Below are 18,722 nucleotides of genomic sequence, written 5' to 3'. Positions count from 1 at the left end.
CCCATTTGACAGTTGAGGAAACCGAGGCCCAAAGAGAAGAAATGCTTTGTCCAGTTAGTTCCTGAATCAGAACTAGAGGTATGGCTCCAGAGGGCCAGCCCCGTGCCCTTGGCCCTTGCGGAAGGTTCAGAACAAACTCTGAGGCCAGACGTCTGGCACGGTTCTGGCTCCTTGCCCATCTTGACACGACGAATCCAGGAGCCAGGAATAGGCTCCAGTCCAGTCCTCGTTCCGTTCTTCTCGTGTCATTCGTCCAGCCGTCCTCCCCGCCTCATCGGGGCACTACCAGAACCCTGACATAGCGGTTGAGCTCGTGCACTCTGAGCTCAGACTGCTGCGACAAATCCTTCCTCTGCCTTTTCCTTAGCGTGTGACCTTGGAGGGTGACTTCACCTCTCCGGCCCGGGTGCCCCAGTCTGCGGGCAGGGGTAGCGTAAGAGCACGCCCGGTGGTGAGAACGGGCACAGCCAGGCACGGTACCTCTATGTCCCTGCTCCGAGCGACCTCGACGAAGTTCTCGTGCTGCTCCAGGGTCTTGTCCACTTTATCGTCTGTCATGCAGTAGCAGCGCAGACGCCCCTCACGGGGGTCATTCATCTTGGCGAAAATGACGAACTTGGCCATGTAGGGCACCGCGGTGAGCTCCTTGTACAGCAGAGTGGCGAAGTTCACAGCTTCGGCAGTCCGAGGACAGTCGGACAGCCAGAACCTAGACAGAGGGGGCTGATCGGAAGTGTGTCCGATGGAGAGTGTCAGCTCTGTGCCGACCGAAGGCACCTTTGCACCCTAGTGATGGCTGCTCTGACACGCCCGCTGGTCACTGTGCGGCCTCTGTGTGCAAAGGGGCAGCTGAGGGCCCCGTCTCGGTTTCAAGCCCGGGACAGGAGGGTTGAAGCATGAGGATGGGGCGTGAGGAGGGTCAGCGCTGACCCCCTTGGTAGAGGGTCTGGGGTCTCTGGGCTAGGGGGGCTGCGCCCTACCTGGCAGAGACGTTGGTGGTGAAGGCAGCACACTCGTTGGCATACACAAGCTTGGTGGTCCCCGTTATGTCTTCCCACTGGGCTTGGTCTGTTCCTCCTGTAACGGGAGCAAAGACGGGCTGGCGGACGGCGTTCAGATGGCAGACACAGAGCTTGGCGAGATGCTAAGGGCAGAGTGTGGAAGGGCAGAGCCGGGCCCCTCGGTGGGGGCCTGAGCACAGCTTTGCTCACACACTCTCCTGCTCCTCCTGGCGACTTCTCCTCTAGGGGTCAGAGGGCCAGTCCATGGAGGGGGCTCTTCTCACATGGATCCCCCTTCCCTCTTTCCCTTCCAAGAGCACGTCCTCCAGGGAAGCCATAGCAAAGCTGACGGCCAGCTTCACCCTCTCCCATCTCCCTTGAGTGTGGCCACAGGGAGTTGTGGCTGCCCAGAAGGTGGAACAGAGGCAAAAGGGGCGCCTCTCACCAGTGACACTGCAGAGCAGGCGCAGGCTGGTGGTATCCCCCTCCCCGCTGTCCCTCGGGTTGTCCGTCCAGGAAGGAGGGAGTGGGATCCGAAGCCCAATGGGACGGTAGAACTTCCGGCGTCGAGGCTCCACAGTGACAATGGGGCTGAACGTGGCCTGGTTGCCCAGGAGTTTGGTGACCAGCTCATCCGGCACAGGCTGGGCCTGCGAGGCATCAAAGGTGGACCCTCAGCCTCGAGGAGCAGAGGGCCTTATTCGCGAGGGCCAGCACACCCCCAAAAGGACAGCAGGCTGTTCACGTAGAGGGCCAAGATTCCTAGGGGGTTTGGGGGGCCCTCCACTGTCAGACCCTGCAGATTGGTTTTGCTGAGCACAAGCTGACTCTGGGCTGAGGTCACTGCTCGGCTGTCTTTCTAGAGCCCTTTCTCCCCCTTTCCCTCCTGCATCTCATTCGAGGGATGATTTGGTCTTTGCTCCGAATTAGGTAGCTCTCCAGGAAGACTTGTGGCTGCATGCCCTATGGTGGGGGGTGGGGGGTGTTTTGCAACTTAACAGGCAGCACCTGCCTTTTCCTCTCCACCCAACTTTCTTTGGAGGTTGAAGGTCACACCTCTAACTGGAATGTTAAGGCATTAGACAAGAGTGGGGGGACGCCCTGGGGAAGAGGGTTGTCCTCCTGGGGGCCTTGAATTCCTCCCATCCTCCAGGAACTCTGTCTGAGCCGGTGGGGGGCAAGAAAGAGAGCCGTGTCACCTGCAGAGCCAGCTTCACTCTCTTGGTGACAGCATTTTCGGGGAACGTGGCCTGCACCAGCGGGACCAGCTTGCTCTTCAGGAAGCCCCCTTCGGGGCCAATGGTGTCATAGTCCTGGCACAGCCGCGACATGATCACGAAGTACAAAGGGAAGTCGGTGGTGATGATGCGACAGACCCTCTTCTTCTCCAGCTCCTCCAGACTGCCCAGCTCTGGAATCACACGGCACAGCGCCGCCCGCCCCCGTCACACCGGCTGCAGGCTCAGCCCCTGTGTCCCCAGGACGTCCTCGTCCCTGGCTCCTAAGGCACGGCCCCTCCGCGGGCATGGGGGATCTGGGCGCCCGCTTAGATGCCCCAGGGACCCGGAACCGGACCTGCTGGGGCCAACTCCAGTTTCACCCACCTCCCCTGACCCCAGGCGGCCCCACCCTAACTTTGCAAGCACAAATCCCCCTTCTGAAGGAGGCTGCCCTGGGGCCGCTACCTTCGTCCATCCCGTTAAGGATCTGGTCCATGTCCAGGTAGCTCTCTCCGTAGCGGCTCCTGTGCTCCTTCCACACAGAGCCGTTTTCACTGCGCAGCACCACGAGCTCGCGGTCCCCACGGCCATGGGAGGCGAAGTGCGGGATCTCCACGATCACGGGGCTGAGGGAACAGAGAAGAGTGGGGGCAAGGGACATGGAGGGGGGTGTGCATGCCGGCAGGCAGGCGGCTAGGCACAGGGGGAAAGGACAGGAGAGGGGGGACAGTGTGTCCCCACCTGGGGGAGAAGAGATCCTGCAGCCAGAGTGAGGCCCACCCCAGGGGCAGGTCCCGGCAGGGAAAGAGACCTGCCTTGGGTTCCTGAGATGCTCCAAGGGCCCCCCACTCGCTGCCGGGCCCCCGAGGAACGGCGAGCATGGGATTCCATCCCATTTCACAGGGGGCCCTCCTGCCACGGCCACAGCGGAGGCTCACCTATTAACCTAGTTACCCAGACCTTGGACCTGATGCCAAGGACCCACTGGACATCCCTGTATGTCCCCAGATGGGGGACCAAAGCTCTCCTAGCCTCGGCTGCCTCCTCTGTTCACCAGTGCTGATGACATTTCCCTCAGAGGGAGACTTCGATGATCCCACGGAAAAGGGAAAGTCCACACCAAAGCATTCTGCCGGCTGTGGCGGGAGCACAGCGGCGGGGACGGCACGGGACAACGGTGGGCAGGCAGGCTCCCAGGGCAAGACAGATGACCGCTACCGTCCACAGAGCCTGACACGTAACCAGCTCAAGCAGAGCTCCGCACTTCGCTTCAGAAAAGGCAAGGAATAGGGCCCTGAAGCCCATTGATCCTGTCCTGGGGGGCAACGCTGTAGCGCTGTCTTCTAGAAATGCCACTTTAGAGCTTAAAGAATTAAACCCTTGGGGGCCCCCAAAGGAGCCCCGTCTTCTCAGTCCCGTACAATTTGAGAGCAGTGAGCCGCATCTGTCTATACATTCCTTGGTGTGTCTGGGAGAAGGGGAGGGGAGGCCAAGGCCTGGTGCGGGGCTTGCCTTTCCCTCTGCTCGGAGGCCAGGCTGGTTGTGGGTGGCTGCCGCAGAAGCGGCCGTGACCGACCAGCAGGGCAGGGACGGGCTGGGGACTCGTGTGGCGTCCATGCATGTCCAGCGTGAGTGACCTCTCACCTTAAGAACTGGGCCCCCGTGGGTCCCAGCGCAATGATCCTGCTGGCCAGGCCCTCCTCCTCGGCCAGCGGGGGCGGCGTGCTCAGCTTCTGGGGCTTGACCAGGCGGCAGGTGATGCGCGTGGGGGCAGCGCACGTCCGGGGGGGGATCACCACCCGCAGGCCGTTGTGCCGACTCCCCCGCATGGAGCCTCCTCGGGCGTCCACCATGAAGCTCACCAGGAACCTACGGCCCAGGCAGATCCGTGTCGGGCTTCTGCGCGCGCTCTGCGGCGCGGAGAGGGAGGACCCAGAACCCGCGAGGCCCGGTCACAGGGCTCACTCACCCTGTGTGGACAGGGCTGGCCACGGGGCTGATGTTGTCTGAGGTCTCTGTGGCCGGGCTGCTGGGGATGAGTGAGTCTTCGTCATACTCCTTAGACGCCTGAGGAGGAGAGGAAGCCAGATGTCCCATCACTTCCTGGGCCACGGGGGCTGGCTAGCCCAGGGGTGGTGCTCTGGGCTGGGGGGGCTCAGGAGCTCTCCTTGCCAGGAAGCAAGTGACCGGATGGAGGAAGTAGTCCCACACACTCACCACTGAACCTTTAAGGACAAGGCTTTCCTGGAGTTGAAAAGGAAGCCCAGACTTCATCCTACCATCATGGCTTCTCCTTGGCTCCTTTTAGGTCATACGTGGCGGACCATTCCACTCTTCCCTCCAGCCACACCCCAGTGTGAAACCCGTTCTAGGGAGCTTGGTTTTCACACACCACTGGAGCCAGGCACCATCACCTACTAGCTACTTAGCTTGAGCAAGCTACTCGCCACGAAGACATCTGAGGTACAGGAGGTGACCAGAGCAGACCCTTCCCTTGGGGACTTCCTGTGGCCTCATCTGTAAATGGGACAGTCCCTGCCCCTCGTGACACCGCGGTGGCAGGGACTTGGGGCTGCCACGCCTGGGGACTTGCATATCACAAGCACTCACAAAAGCCAGCAGGGTCTGAGTCTGGCCCTGGTCCCTTCTGGGTTCATTCCCAACCCTGCTCTTGCTCCCAGGGGGGGCCTGATGCCCCTGCCCCTCTCCTTCGCTGGCCCTGTCCACCTACCCTCACGACTTGCCTCCTACACAAAGCTTTCCCATGACTCTAACCCAGAAGGCTTCATGCAGCACGATCGAGCACCGGGACAGGGATTCTTCCTGCACGCCCTGTGTCCGAGCCCACCCTTCCCACTGGCCCATCTGCTCCTAGGGGGTGGGCGTGGTCGCACGGCTCTCACATCAAGCCCGGAGCAGGGCACAGAGTAGGAATCCAGCTATACCCACTGGCTTGAGCTCATGATTTAGCAAGGAGCTGAGGAGAGTGGGTTGGTCACAGAACAGCAGGACACAGGTCAACTCGGGGACTTTCTCGTCGTTATCTTTGGCAGCATCAGGGAATAGGTCAGAGCTGGGCCAGGGCCATAGCTGATCCCACCTCCCAAATCCCTCCCCGTGAGTGACGTCAGCATCACAGCTCTGTGACACACACTAGCATGGAATGGCTGACTGGACAGCTTTATAGCTTCCTTGTCCCCGCACGCCAACTTTGTCTGGGGCTGTGGCTACTGCCGGGTGGCAGAGGCCAAGACCGGCCGTGGCTGGAAGACGGGCCATGCCCAGCTCAGTTACCCGGTCTTAGGGCAACCCACTCCAACCTCCAAACGCCACTCTGCTTTTTATTCTAGAAAACCCCCTTGCCGTGGCAGAGAAAAAACAAAAAAGGTGCCAAACAACCTATGATTAAATCAAGGGGAATTAAATTGTTTGAAACCACCCTGCTGTTTCCTGGGACAAATTCAGGTGGCATCGAGGGAAGCCACCAAGTCGGGGATTATGACGACGAACCGTCCCCGGGGGGCACTCTCTGATGTCCCTTCCTGTCTGTATCAGCTCCCAATAATCCCTTGAGGCAGGGGAGGCAGAGACTGACCCCTTTCTAACGGATGCGAAGGAGAGGAGGCCTACGACTGTGCCGGCAGTTCGGCCACGGCTGCCTCTCTAGCACTGTGACCTGCTGCCCCAGGGACGCCGAGCCTGTGCATCAGGGGGGCGGGGGGTGGGGGCTGTGGCCCGGATAGCACAGGCTTCAGAGCCAGAATTTTTGGCGTCAATTCTCAGCCTCGCTCGTGACTGAACGAGCGTGTTTCACACACTCTTGGGCTCTCAGAGGCTCCTATCATTCATATCTGGGATAAGAACTCGGGCAGGACGGCGGTCAGCAAGCAGCCCGTGGAAGCAAGGATCTGAGGGATCTGAGAGCCCGGTAAGGGCCACGGGCCTCTGAATGCATAGTTCCCGTCATACTGCAGGTCGTCTCAAAACCATCACTGTCCCGGGTACCCGCTCTCTGCAGATGGGAAGGAAGAGAAAAGGTGCTTCTTACCTGTTCCGGCTCTTCCGCTCTGATCACCACAGTCTCAGGTGTGACACAGGGGATCTTAGGGATGGCTGGTGATTCTACCCTATACGCCCAGAACATTGGGAAGTCAGAGGGATGACCCTTCTACGTGGCCCCCACTTAGTGGGAGGCCTCACAAAACCGCTCTGTACCCCCCAATAACCTCTCCCCCCACCGCCCCCCATGCCGCACCCCAAAGAGCCCACCACACAGGCCATACTACTCATCCACTCGCACGGACCGGCCTCTTCCCCTCGCCTCAGAGCCTCTCCCCGGGGCCCAGCTGTCCTTTGCAGGCCAAGCGACAAGGCTGCCTCCTGCCTGAAGCCCTCGCTCACACTTATCTCCTGTTCCCAGCCTCAGAGCCCTTGCAGGGAGGTCCCTCGCTCTGACTGGCTTGGACAGCTCATTCTCCAGGTGTGCGTGCGGTGATCCCACCAAATAAATGGGTCAATTGTTTATGTTGGACCGAGTCTCGTGTTTCGTCCTAGCTGGCATGTGGTCAATACTCATGGTGTTGAGTTCTGAGATTCCTATTTTTGCAGTAAATACTAATGGACTAACTATTCTGGGGGTTTCACTTCCCGCTGGCCCCCTGCCCTATTGAGTAGAAGCCATGGACTAGGCCAGCAAATATCGTCTTTTCAGAAAACTCCCAGGAAGGACTCCGTGTTTCTACAGAGCTGTTCTCCAGGCCTCCCTGTGCTGAAGGACCCACATGGGAATAACTCCCAGCACCCCCAGCGGGGGCAGGGGGTGTGTTCCAGGAAGACACAAACCCTCGGTGGGCCTCCCTAGGGCACCATGGTGACAGAGGGACGTGGTCAGCGTGTGAGCTTAGCCTGGCCACCTCTGTGAATGTGAACTTTCCTCAGGGGACATTTCTGGTGGGAAACTGGAGGTGCAGGAGAAAAAGGGGCTGTGAGCAGGGGTCCGAGAGGGGGAGGAAGAAGGCTGGGAGCAGGCCCGGAAGAGGAAGGGACACACTGCTGGGCGGGTTTCCGTGTCCCTGACTGGAGCAGGGCCCAGAAGAGGAAGGGACACACTGCTGGACGGGTTTCTGTGTCGCTGACTGGGAGCAGGGCCGGAAGAGGAAGGGACACACTGCTGGGCGGGTTTCCGTGTCCCTGACTGGAGCAGGGCCCAGAAGAGGAAGGGACACACTGCTGGGCGGGTTTCCGTGTCCCTGACTGGCCATCGAGGCACAGAGCTTGCTGATCCTAAGCATCTGGCTTCCCAGTCTGACCGCCCCAGCATCCTGTCCCTGTCCCTGTCCCTGTCCAGGGCACGCGGTCAGGAGTCCCACTCCTGGGTCCCAGGGCTCGACCTGCGCGTCCACGCTACGCGCGCTCCTTACGCTTGGTCCAGCTTCGGCACGAAGTCCAGCAGCTCCTTCTCTTCGTCTATGTCCCTGGAATCCTGCCTCTCGGCCTTGGAGATGAGTTCCTCCCCTGAAATCACACATGCTGTCGTGAGGCACCGGAGGGAGAGCTCCACTTTTTTTTTTTAAAAAAAGCTCTCTCCCGCTCCTCCTCTCCGTGCTGGTCCCTGCTGCTCCAAGGGGACCACTGACCGTGTCTTCGGCCAGGCCTGTTCCTCCAGCCCCGGGGCACGGGGCAGGGCAGCCAGGGCGCCTAACCACTTAGTCTATACCAGGCTTTGTGGAAGACAAAAAACACAGCCCAGAAAGGACTTTCTTGGCTTGACAAGGTGCCCCTCACAGCTGCCCTCGCAGGGTGCGCAGACACCAAGGAAAGATTCGATTCTGTCCTTTGCCACACAGCAGGCTAGGAAAGGATCAGCTATGGTGGGACTGGACCTGTCCATTCTGAAGGGCTCTCGGGTTCTTGGCAATCACGGCAGCCAAAACCTCATTATTTCCTAAGTCCCTTCCAAAGAGATTTAAGCTACGTCTGCAGGGCACACTGCCTCTTTGTTTCTCTCTCCTTGCTGGGACAGGAGTGGGAGCCCTCGACCTTGCAGTGTCACTTCCTGTCACTTGGTGGTGGGTGGCCCGGCTCTGGGATCTGGAGCTGACAGAATGGAAGAACGGCTCATGCAGTCATGATCACGGACACGGTGGCATGGGCACAGACACGGAAATGGACAGGCGGGAGCCACCCGCCTGGGCATGGATCTTACGGGTGTATATCTCCTGTTAGAGTCAAGCTCCTGGCTCCAGACTGTTAGCCATCAGAGGAGGGTGGAAAGCAGGAATGGATTAGTGAGAGCTGGGATTGTTTAGGGTGGAATGCAGTCGTGAGAAAGGGCCACAGGGAACAGAAAGTGTTTCATACCCATTATAGTTATATGAGCAGTTCCTGGAAAGCAAAGAAGAGCCAAGTTTAAGAAAGGACAGGATTGAAGTCAGTTAAGTCAAGAGGCATATCATTAAAGGGGACGCAACGGGGGCCTTAATCATCTCCACGACAGGGTTATATCGCCAGGGGCTGGAGGGCGAATCCAGACCGACCCCACTGATTTTACATCACAAGGGGTCCCCTCAGACTTCCGTGAGGAGATGGGCTTATGTGGGGCAGGAAAAAAATACCACAAGCACTCTGTGGGCCACAGAAGCTGAAACGCTACTCATTCCATAAAACGGATACACTCCAAAGCTTACTGACCCATGAGGGGTCAGAAGAGTAGCGTCCTAAGAAAACATTCTTACAGAATTTAAACGAATAGCTTGTCATTGGTTCAAAGCACAAGGAAAATCTCAGGCAAAATTTTATCGCAGTTCTTTACAGTCTGAGAGTTGATCTGAATGGAATTGTACCCCATGTATTACATACATAAACACATATTTTTTATGAAACTTCACGGAATTTCATATTTTAATCTCCAAGATGTCAGTTGTTGCTTCTCCTCAAGTTACACTAAAGGAGGATTTTTGGTAACAGTCACCATCGTTAAAAAGCGGTTCTCTCTGGCTTTGATACCAACCGGCAGACCGAGGGTGTGCGGTGGGGCAGGTAGCCTGAAGCCCCCAGTGAGGAGGGCTCACCTGCTCACCGTGCTCCCTTCAGTCTGACTTGTCCCCCGACCCTTTTTGTTAATCCCAGACTTTACCTTCATCTTCAGAGACATCCAGGATCTCATCTACCGTCTCAGGGAAACTCAGCCGATGCTTGTCACTGGTTAACTAAATTGAGAAAAAGCAGAGACTAGAACCCAGGCAGAACAGTGGGCCCTGTCAGTGACCCAGCTGAACTACCGAAGACTTAATTGCTGGGTTATGACTGTGGAGGCAGGAAGGAGGTGGGAAAGGAGGTTCGTCTTTGCCCTCTGCTTGACAGCTGATGTCTGGCGAGGGCACAAACAGGCACCACCAGCTTCCCCCATCCCCCTCTCTTTTCCTGAACCACCTTGCCTTTTGCCCCCTCAGTCCGCTCACAGCCCTAACTCTTCTGGCCACTAGGTGGCAGCACAACCCCGCGTGATGGAGGACCCCCCCCCCCCCCCCCCCCCCCCCCCCCCCCCCCCGTTCCCGACCCCGTCCCCGTCCCACGCTGGCCTGGGGCTTCCTGCCCTGTCCCCAGAATGCGCTCCTCTTCCCTCTTCCGGGAATAACCCACACGGGCGCCCTGTCTGTCAGGCCGCGTGTGTCCGGGGGAGCGGTGCGGGTGCAGTGGAGATGATGACATACCACAAAACTGGGCTCATCCGTGACAACCTTGAGCACGTCGGTGACAGATATGTAGCCCAAGCGCTTGGCTATTGCCAGAGGTGTGGTTCCATTCTGGGGAAGACAACAGAGAGAGGGCGGGATCAGACAAGGAAGGGACTCCTGGGGGCAAGCCCTGCCCTTTTTGCACAGACCACACTCCCGTTCTCCTTGGTTGGAAGGGTCTAGGTGGAAGCGCTGTGTGCCTCAGAGCCCAGAGCAAGGCCCCTGCGCGTGTGTGAGCTCAGATAGGTGTCAGCAACCAGGCTTGCAAAGACCCGTGCAGAAGAAAGAAAAGTGATCCTTTAAATCAGGGAGTTTTGAAATGAGAACAGGGGATGTCTTGCCAGGACCTGCCCCGAACTGCCAAGGGGGGACCAAACCATCAGGAAGGAATGGGTCCAGAAGGCACCATATGCAGTTCTGGAAGATTCTGGAATACCAACATGAAGAGCAATGCTTCTCACTGCTCCCAGCACTGGGTATTTGGGTGCCAGTGTCTGAGCGTTAAAATAGTTAAAATAACCCATACACACTTCAGTGAACTGTTCAGGCCAATCAGAAATCACAATCACCAGAAACAGGGGAGGGGAATATTTTCACTCTGATTTGAAGAGACAGAGCTGCGTGGAAGTAAACTGATGTTGAAGCTTTATTTTCCTTTTGAGTTCTTGAGTCCCAGCCACATTTCCAATCAAAGGTCCATACGCTTTCAGAGCTAGAAGTGGCCATGGGGAAGATCTAGAAAAGCCTTCGTGGTGTCGGTTGAGGAAGCCTTACTTAACTATGATCACGACACCAAAGACCACCCTGAAGCCCCCAAACAACAGGAACCCACCCGAGACATTTGGTTGTGCTCACACGTACTATACTGACAGCAGCTTCAAATAGTACGCGAAGAGTTTCAAAGGTAATGTTGAAATTAAGGTAAAAGGTAAATGGTACTTCAAAGGATACCCTACAGGGGCGCCTGGGTGGTTCAGTTGCTTAAGTGTCTGCCTTCTGCTCAAGTTATGATCTCGGGGTTCTCAGTTCAGGTCTGCTTCTCCTTCTCTCTGCCCCTCCCCCAACTCATGCTCTCTCTCAAATAAAGAAAATTAAAAGAAAAGAAAAGAAAAGAAAAGAAAAGAAAAGAAAAGAAAACCCACAGTTCACTAGAACCTACAGTTCTCTTCAGCTCGTCCAGGCCCCAGATGGGCAGTAAGGTGAGGCTGAACCTCTGTGGTTAACAGGGGTCTCCCAGAGCCGCCCGTGAAAGTGGTTTTCCAAACTGAGGAAATTGGTGTGTACTTACCGAGCTGACCTCGTTTGGGGAAGCACCATTTTTGAGAAGCAGGGTCACAATGTCTGTATGTCCTTGCTGGGCCGCCTGGTGCAAAGGACTGTATCCTTGCTGTAAAGCGAGGTGACATTTTGGCAGGATAAACTAACTATGAGAGAAAGAACTTCCCCCATACTACAGAGCTGTCTTCCAGGTGCAACCCACTAAAACATGGATTTTCCCTATTTCTGCCTCACAGGTCAAAGCTTAATGTTGTGGCAGAGCCCCAGGCACACCCAGAATAACTCTGACTGCACCTAATTTGGCACTTAAGAAGTATAGAGGTTGGTTTTCCAGTGTTCCCATACCTTAGTTTTGGCATTGACGTCTGCCTGGTGCTGCAGCAGAAACTTCACCAGCTTGATATTTCCATAATGACTGGCCACGTGGAGTGGAGTATAACCCATCTGAAAAGCAAGCAGTGAGGATGAGGGAGCAGGGGGGCTGCCGGGCATCCCCAGAGCCACCGTGGCTGGGCATTACTGCCATCCTTAGAACGGCTCCTTAAAGGGGAGGATGGCCAGGGAAGCCCACTGGAAGGCTGGCAGCTGCCACAAGGTGCGAGCCGTGCTGCCGGAAACCACTGCCTGGGAAGGAACAGGGCTTGGTTTCAGGCAAATGAAGTCTGAGATGCCTGGGAGTGCCAAGTGTAGATGCCAAGTAGACGACTGGAAAACGGACCCTGAGCCCCATGAGGAGGTCTAGGTGAGAAGACGTCCGTGTGACGTGGAAATCCTGGACAAGAATGAACGTAGAGAGAAAAAGTGGGGCCCACAATCCAAGGCAGCGTGTAGAGGGAGAGACAGAGAAGAGGTGTGAGGAGGCAGCAGGCAAAGCCGGGGAGCAACAGGTAACAGGAGCCAGGGGACATCAGTCCAGAGGGAGAGAGCTGCCATCGGGCCGTCCACTGGGGAGGGGGGCCGGGGGGGACACACGGTCGCACAGAGGTTGTTGCGAACTCGGACAAGAGCATACTTATTTCCACTAGAAAGGTGAGATCCCGCTATCCGAAAACCCCACAAAGCCTGTCCAGGTTACTGAGTTGTAATGGAATGGAATTTATAGGAACTGGTCATTGCCTGAAACAAGCAGCTTCGGGGTATTTACTGACTGACTGGAGCCCAGGCTGTGAAGGAGCTCATTTTCAAGGAATCCGTTTTGCTGAATGGTTGGGTGCTTCCCTAAGAGCAGACAAGCCAATGTTCCCTGAGCCCTTATGCCCTAAGTGTCCCCAGGTTGCTGGTGCCAGATCCCAGAAACCATCTTGAAACAGACCCTGGGATCCCCAATTCTAACTGACAGTATTGGATCTCTCATGCAGGACCCCAAAAGATCACAAAAGCCTCTAAGATCCAGCATGTTGTGGGGTTTTAAACAGATTCTTGGGGAAGCTGCAGACAGTTGGGAATCAAGGAGCTGCTAGATCTTTCTCAAAGAGACTTCAGCATCACATGGTTGACCCGCAGTCCCTCCCAGTCTCCTACTGTCCCCTCCACACTGGACTGAGGGTCCTCCAGGCGGGGTCCCCACCCCCCACTGTGTGTTGTGCTTTCCGTTATCCTCAGCTGCCCCACAGAGCTCCTCACACAAAGAAGTGGTTCACACAGAGTCGAGCTCCTAATTTAACTAACTGCTGGAATAAAAGGTGCTGAATTTCCAAGCAAATCCACGCAAGCCTGACATTTTGACCTGCTGTTCTTGTAGGATAGGTCAAAGAATCATGATTAAATGTTCCTTTTAGTTTCTCACTATAGAGGTTCAAAGGTCTAAGCAAACTTTGGAGTTCCCCACCGGAAAATAAGCTCACTGGGATTGGTGTCTCCAGCCCTCACCACCACCCTGGGAAGTGGCAGAGAAGAATGGGCTGCTGAGCCCTTGGGGTCTCAAAGCTCTGTGAACGGGCCACCCCTGATGTGGGAGGGAGGCTGGCGCCAGGCAGGATGAGGGGCATGCACGGGGGCGGGGGTCAGAGAGGGCAAGCCCACAGGGACATAGGCACGGGCTGGCTGCCTTACCCGGGTGGTGGCGTCCACTGTGACACCGTGTTTGATGAGCACATCTGCCACTGGAACGTGGCCTTCTTGTGCTACCAGATGGAGGGGGGTGAGTCCACTCTGGAAAGAAAAAGAGGTTCATCACCTTGTGTTCAGTAAAGGATCCCGGGCCACCATGGAAGAGCACTGAGGCTAGGACCCCAACACGGCTGCGTGGCCCCCAAACAGCTGTGTGACCTGGGACGGAGCTCTTCCGGCTCTGGGCCACATATCCTTATCTTTAAAAATGAGGCGGTTTAGCTAAATTAGAGGTCAGCAACGTTTCCTGCTGAGGGCCAGATGGTCAGTATTCTAGGCTTAGGTCTCTCTCACAACTACCCAACTCTACCAGTAATAGTGAGAAAGCAGCTATGGCCAACAGGAAAGCAGGCACGGCTATGTTCTGATAAAACTTTATTTATACCAACAAGTAGTGGGCCGGTTTTGGCCCATGGGCCCTCACCTGCTGACCTCTGAACTAGATAAAGTTTACGGAACTTTCCATTTATAACATTCTCTACTTCCCTGATTTGAGATGAGCTCCAGACCCAGCTTTCCTTATCTCGAAAATAGAGTCTATCCCTGACCTGTAAGGTCCCTGTGAGAAAACACAGATAAAACACACTGGAAAGCACCATGTGCCATTTAAATGTGACTAGCCCCTCACAGCCCGCGTTGCGCTGTCACAGAATGGGTGATCCTGCCGACCCTGACAGCACCAGATTCTTGGGAGTTCTCACACACCTTTCTCAGGAGGATAAAGATGCACCAGAGACAAGGCCCGGTACGTGCACACTCACACCAGAATGTCTCTCCCCTGCACCCTGCTCGATACACTCCCCTCACGATGAGGCAAACAGAGCTATGATATTCTTCAGTCAGAGGCAGGGGGCAGGACCCGTCCCCTCTCCAGAGACTCCCCTCGCCCTCCTCACCCTCCTTGGCCTTCTGCACGTTCCTGTCAGTCACCCGGAGGCCTGTGAGCAGGAGCTGTCCCCAGCTGAGGCCTGAGCAGCCGGGTGGGTGGCAGGGAAGAGTCCTACCTCAGTCACAAGTCTCTGGGCGCCCTGCCTGACTCTTAGGATAACACGATAATTCGCCACGTGTGAGGTGGCGTGAGGATGAGTGAGGGCATCTCCAGTGTGGGGAATCGCCATCACCCTCACGGCTCCTCACAGAGCCTGCATGAAACGGCATGGCGCAAGCAAGAAACCAAGCACCAAATCCATTGTCACGGTCCGCCCTGACAGTTCCCTCTGGGGGGTGGCCTGTCTAAACCTGTGCAGAAAGAGCTGATGGATCTACAGGGTTTTAACAGATCTGCTTACCCTTAAAATGCCTGCCTTCCAAAACCGTTCCCTTATCATCTAAAGAAATGTCTCCTCGTATTGGTTCATGATATGCAGTGTCCAGAATGGGCCAATTCAAAGAGGTGGCAGATTAGCATTTGGTGGGGACTGAGGGGTTTGGGGGAAATGGGGAGTGGCTGCCAACGGGTAATGAGGCTTCTTTGTGGGGCGAAGAAAGTGTTCTGGAACTAGATAGTGGTGATGATGGCCTAATTCTGAAATACGTTAAAAACCACCGAACAGGACAGGTCAAAAGGATGAATTTTATTGTGTGTAAATTATATTTCAATAAAACCATTCTTTTAAAAAAATAAGTGATTTTTGGTCTTCCTGGGGTCTCACATTCCTTTGAGAAGCTGAGAAAAACGAGGACGAGCTCATCTAGGAAAATGCTCGTGCGCCCCGTTCTCCCAAAATGCTGTGCGCAGGCTTGGAAGGACCCGTACTCCCCCACCAACAGTCCCTGGGGTGGGAACTGCTAGTTTAGCATACGGGTGGGCACTTAAAAATATTCCCCCACAGAAAAAGAATATTTAGTACCCACCCCCCAAAAAAGAAATGAAGAATATTTAGTTCCAGATTACTTACTATATTCCTGAAGGTAGACACTGGCCTCTATCTGGGAAAGTGTACTATGGATTTTAACAGTAATCTTTTTGCAGACCCTTGAGTCAATCTCTCTAGAAAAGGCTCTAGTATCAGGTAGTCTGGGAGTCATGCAACCTGGGGAGTGAGCAAACTTCCTGACCCCGTTTATTCATTTATAAAACTGAGATAAAGCCTACACACATCCCACTTAACTCAGAACCTGAGCACACAGTAGGTGCTCAATATTCAGAGAGAACATCTGGTTAGCGACTACGAGGACATTACCAAGATGACAGGGTCATTCTGGGAAGCCGTGTTTACCTTGTTCCCCAGATTGCCATTGGCTTGTTTCGAAAGTAGCAGAGCCACCATCTCCGCGTGACCCTCCTGGGCGGCCAGGTGGAGGGGGGTCACGCCTTGCACCGACTCAGCGTTCGCCGACCCCCCATACTGCAGCAGACTGCGGGCCACCTCCATCTGGTTCTGCTTGGCCGCAATGTGCAAAGGGGTGTAGCCATTCTGCAACAGAAGCAGCACCGGGAGGCAGGTTACAAGCATGCTGGGCGGACAAGAATGAGCACACGCCTGAAATGTCCCCTCCTCGGAGGGGGGGCGAGGCCAGCTTCTTGGCTGGCTGGACACCCGCGGAGCAGAGCTGGAGTCACCAAGGAGAGCAGTTAAAGTCAACCAACCAACCAACCAAATCCCTTTGATTCAGAGACCCTTTTCAGGGAATCCACACCACCCCCCCAGCCAGCAAATGTCTTGGGCCTCCCCTCACTCCCTGTTTTCTGTGTTCAAGCTCCGACAGACTGCTCTGAAGGTTGTGCTCCGCTACCAGAAAAGCTAGGACTCGAGCAGGCAGCTCAGAGAAGAACTGGAAGTCTGGGCAAGTCGATGAAAGGCTCTTGCCTGCAAGAACCATTCCCCACCCTCCCCGCACCCAGGCACCCTGCCCCAGACATTTCAGGAAGAAAAAGGATCAGAGCCCTCTTCTCTCCCTGTGCAACAGGCCCCAGGCTCCCCCTGGGCTTGTGGGCCGGGGCTGCTGGTTTAAGGACAGGTGTCCCCAGCAAGGAACCCGAGACTCTGGCATCAGCCCTCCTTCCGCGCTAACTAGCTGGGTGACTGGAGAGCCAGTGACCTCCAGACATCCTTCTGTCTTTTTAAAAGGCATTGAGAGCGGATAATGACATCTGACTTGTTCTTTTCTTGCAGCTATTGGATGGATAAAATAGGATAGTCTATGTGAAGGTGCCTTCCAAAATAAAAATATAAAAGTAATAAACCTGCGTATGGTTTTGCCGTGAACTGGTTTACAAGACGTCCAAGGCCATGACAAGATGAAGGAGCCTGGTCCAGAGTAAATGACTATGACACCACATACTGTTTATTCAGCCGCCCCCCCGCCCCAGTAGGAAGACTTTCCCAGTGAAGGAAGCAGTACATGGGTTTACATTCCAGGGAAAGCTCCTCGTCCTGCTGCAGACAGATGAAGCTGCTTTGGTCATCACTGTTGAAAAGCCCTTTTGCCTACGTGGTTCCTCATACAGCAGGTAAAGCAGGCATTTTTGTTAATTATCTCATTTTGTGGCTAAAGAGGTCAACTCCTGGGGAGGTTAAGTACCTTACTTAATGTCACCTAGTAAATGAACAACAGGAAACCCACGCAGGCTTCAGATCCCAGGGCTGAGGCTCTTTCGGCGGGAAGAGTGCTTCTCAAACCACAATGTGGACACAACACACTTGAGATCTTGCTCAAACATAGATTCTAACTCAGAAGTTCTAGGGAGGCCCCAAATTCTGCATTTCTCACAAGTTTCCAGGGGAGGCTGAGGCTGCTGAACCAGGGACCACATTTTGGCCGCTGCTAACATTCAGGCCTAGAAGAGAGGCCAGGCCTGAGGACCTCTGAGCAGGACCCACGACTTTCAAAAGCACATGCCGGCCAATCCCAGAGCGCATGACATAAGACATCTGGTCTCCCCACCTTGGCCGGCATTCTCCAGATTACCCCAGAGAACGTAACCTCCCCGCCAACCTCTGTCAGACCGTGCAAACCAACGTTTCTGATTCTTCCAGGATCACTGATCGGGAATAGGAAAGAGGAAAAAAGGGGTCTGACGGTATAGGAACATTTCAGCTTTATAGCATCAGAGGACAGGGGAAGAGCCACTCAAAAAAGTGGATTTTGTGGGGAAATGGAAAGTTGTTAATTTACCCCAAGAATTAAATTGAATAAAAAAAAATAATTTCCTTTGAATAATTATGTAACCTGATTCGAGTGTTCTTTTAAAAAAAAAAAAATGAGAATACATTCTTTTTCAGCTGTGTTCCCATAACGAGATCAACATTTTGTTTCTAATGTTCACTCCATAAAATAATGTTTGGGTTGTATCAACAGAGAGCAAAGAAAGAGGTGTGGCTGGCTGGCTGGAACCTGAGATTTGGAATCCTCCCCAAAAGGAGGTCACTCTCTCTGTAAGGGAAGCATCAGCAAACGCCTGCTTCTCAGTGCTGTCCACAGGAGGAACTGGGGGCAGGGGTAGCTGAAGCTCTAGCCGGTGCCCAGTCTGTAGCAAGCACCCACAGCACGAAAGCAACGGTTATTCAGACCTGTTTTGACAAAGGGAGGACCTGGAGCAAGTGGCAGGAACCTCACGGCAGCATAATCAGCCGTCCAGGTCCCTTGGGCAGCTGTGGGCGTCCGCACTGGCAAAAGCAGCACCCAGTCCTGGCAAGGTGACCCTGGGTTAAAACTGACATACAGAAGCAGCTGGCAGTCTCAGAACAGAGACTACCCCCTCTGCACTTCCCAAAAAGCAGGATTAAAGGGAATGAATGACCTTCTGTAGGTGACAAGGACAAGGGGCGACTGGGCAGAGAGGTTAGGGAGAGCTGTGTGCCCTGAAAAGGTCTACTTCCCCAAGGAAATGAGCTCATCCTGAAGCATACATGCTGGAAAGAAATCTGCCTAAATGTTAAAACATTAGCATCAAAATTAGAAGGGGGAGGGTTTGGTTTGGGTGCACAGAGATTTGCATGTGAAATTCTACAAAATTGCCAGACTCCTTGGGAAACTATTTTTTGCCATGGAAACAAACCCCATCTGTACAAGGTTTGTACTCGGAGAAGGTTCTCTTTAAATACCATGAACCTGGCTCCAGTTTCTTTTATATAAGGAGGGGAGTGCGGAGGCGGGGAGTCCGGCTCTTTATTTTTAGAGGCAGGAGTAAGCCACATCTTAGCAGGGCCGCGTGCTCTGTCTACACAGTGACGTGGGCTTGCTACAACCGCGGGGACAGGAGCCCAAGGAGACAGAGGTGTCTGGGAGATGCTGTGTCTCCGGCAGAGTGATGCTGGAAAATTCAGATGAGCATCCGTTCTGAGGAGGGAAGACAAACTGAAGGCCCGAGCTGATATCCCCCCTGACTTGGGCTGTGTTCCCACTGAAGTCAGCACGTGTCAGCTGTCATCACA

General features: G+C 55.0%; 1 protein-coding gene across 15 annotated transcripts in view; it reads right to left on the bottom strand.

Moving 5' to 3' along the window:
- ANK1 (ankyrin 1) overlaps positions 1-18,722 on the bottom strand; it is a 207,698-nt gene that overhangs the window by 34,989 nt on the left and 153,987 nt on the right. For 9 of the 15 annotated variants that reach the window (XM_032328988.1, XM_032328990.1, XM_032328991.1 and 6 more), the window contains exons 17-32: positions 15,564-15,761; positions 13,288-13,386; positions 11,581-11,679; positions 11,246-11,344; positions 9,934-10,026; positions 9,357-9,429; positions 8,582-8,605; positions 7,642-7,735; positions 6,270-6,348; positions 4,191-4,288; positions 3,866-4,090; positions 2,687-2,847; positions 2,201-2,412; positions 1,447-1,651; positions 981-1,077; positions 481-709 (exon numbers count right to left, since the gene is read on the bottom strand). In XM_032328988.1, the coding sequence (XP_032184879.1) occupies positions 481-709; positions 981-1,077; positions 1,447-1,651; positions 2,201-2,412; positions 2,687-2,847; positions 3,866-4,090; positions 4,191-4,288; positions 6,270-6,348; positions 7,642-7,735; positions 8,582-8,605; positions 9,357-9,429; positions 9,934-10,026; positions 11,246-11,344; positions 11,581-11,679; positions 13,288-13,386; positions 15,564-15,761 (2,085 nt within the window). The remainder of the gene's footprint in view (positions 1-480; positions 710-980; positions 1,078-1,446; positions 1,652-2,200; positions 2,413-2,686; positions 2,848-3,865; positions 4,091-4,190; positions 4,289-6,269; positions 6,349-7,641; positions 7,736-8,581; positions 8,606-9,356; positions 9,430-9,933; positions 10,027-11,245; positions 11,345-11,580; positions 11,680-13,287; positions 13,387-15,563; positions 15,762-18,722) is intronic. The other 6 variants (XM_032328989.1, XM_032328993.1, XM_032328994.1 and 3 more) reach the window with 1 other exon arrangement.

The sequence above is a fragment of the Mustela erminea genome, chromosome 21 (genome assembly GCF_009829155.1).
Source record: "Mustela erminea isolate mMusErm1 chromosome 21, mMusErm1.Pri, whole genome shotgun sequence".
Taxonomy (NCBI): Eukaryota; Metazoa; Chordata; class Mammalia; order Carnivora; family Mustelidae; genus Mustela; species Mustela erminea.
The sequence above is the reverse complement of the archived record's forward strand: the minus strand, read 5'-3'. Positions and strand labels throughout refer to the sequence as shown.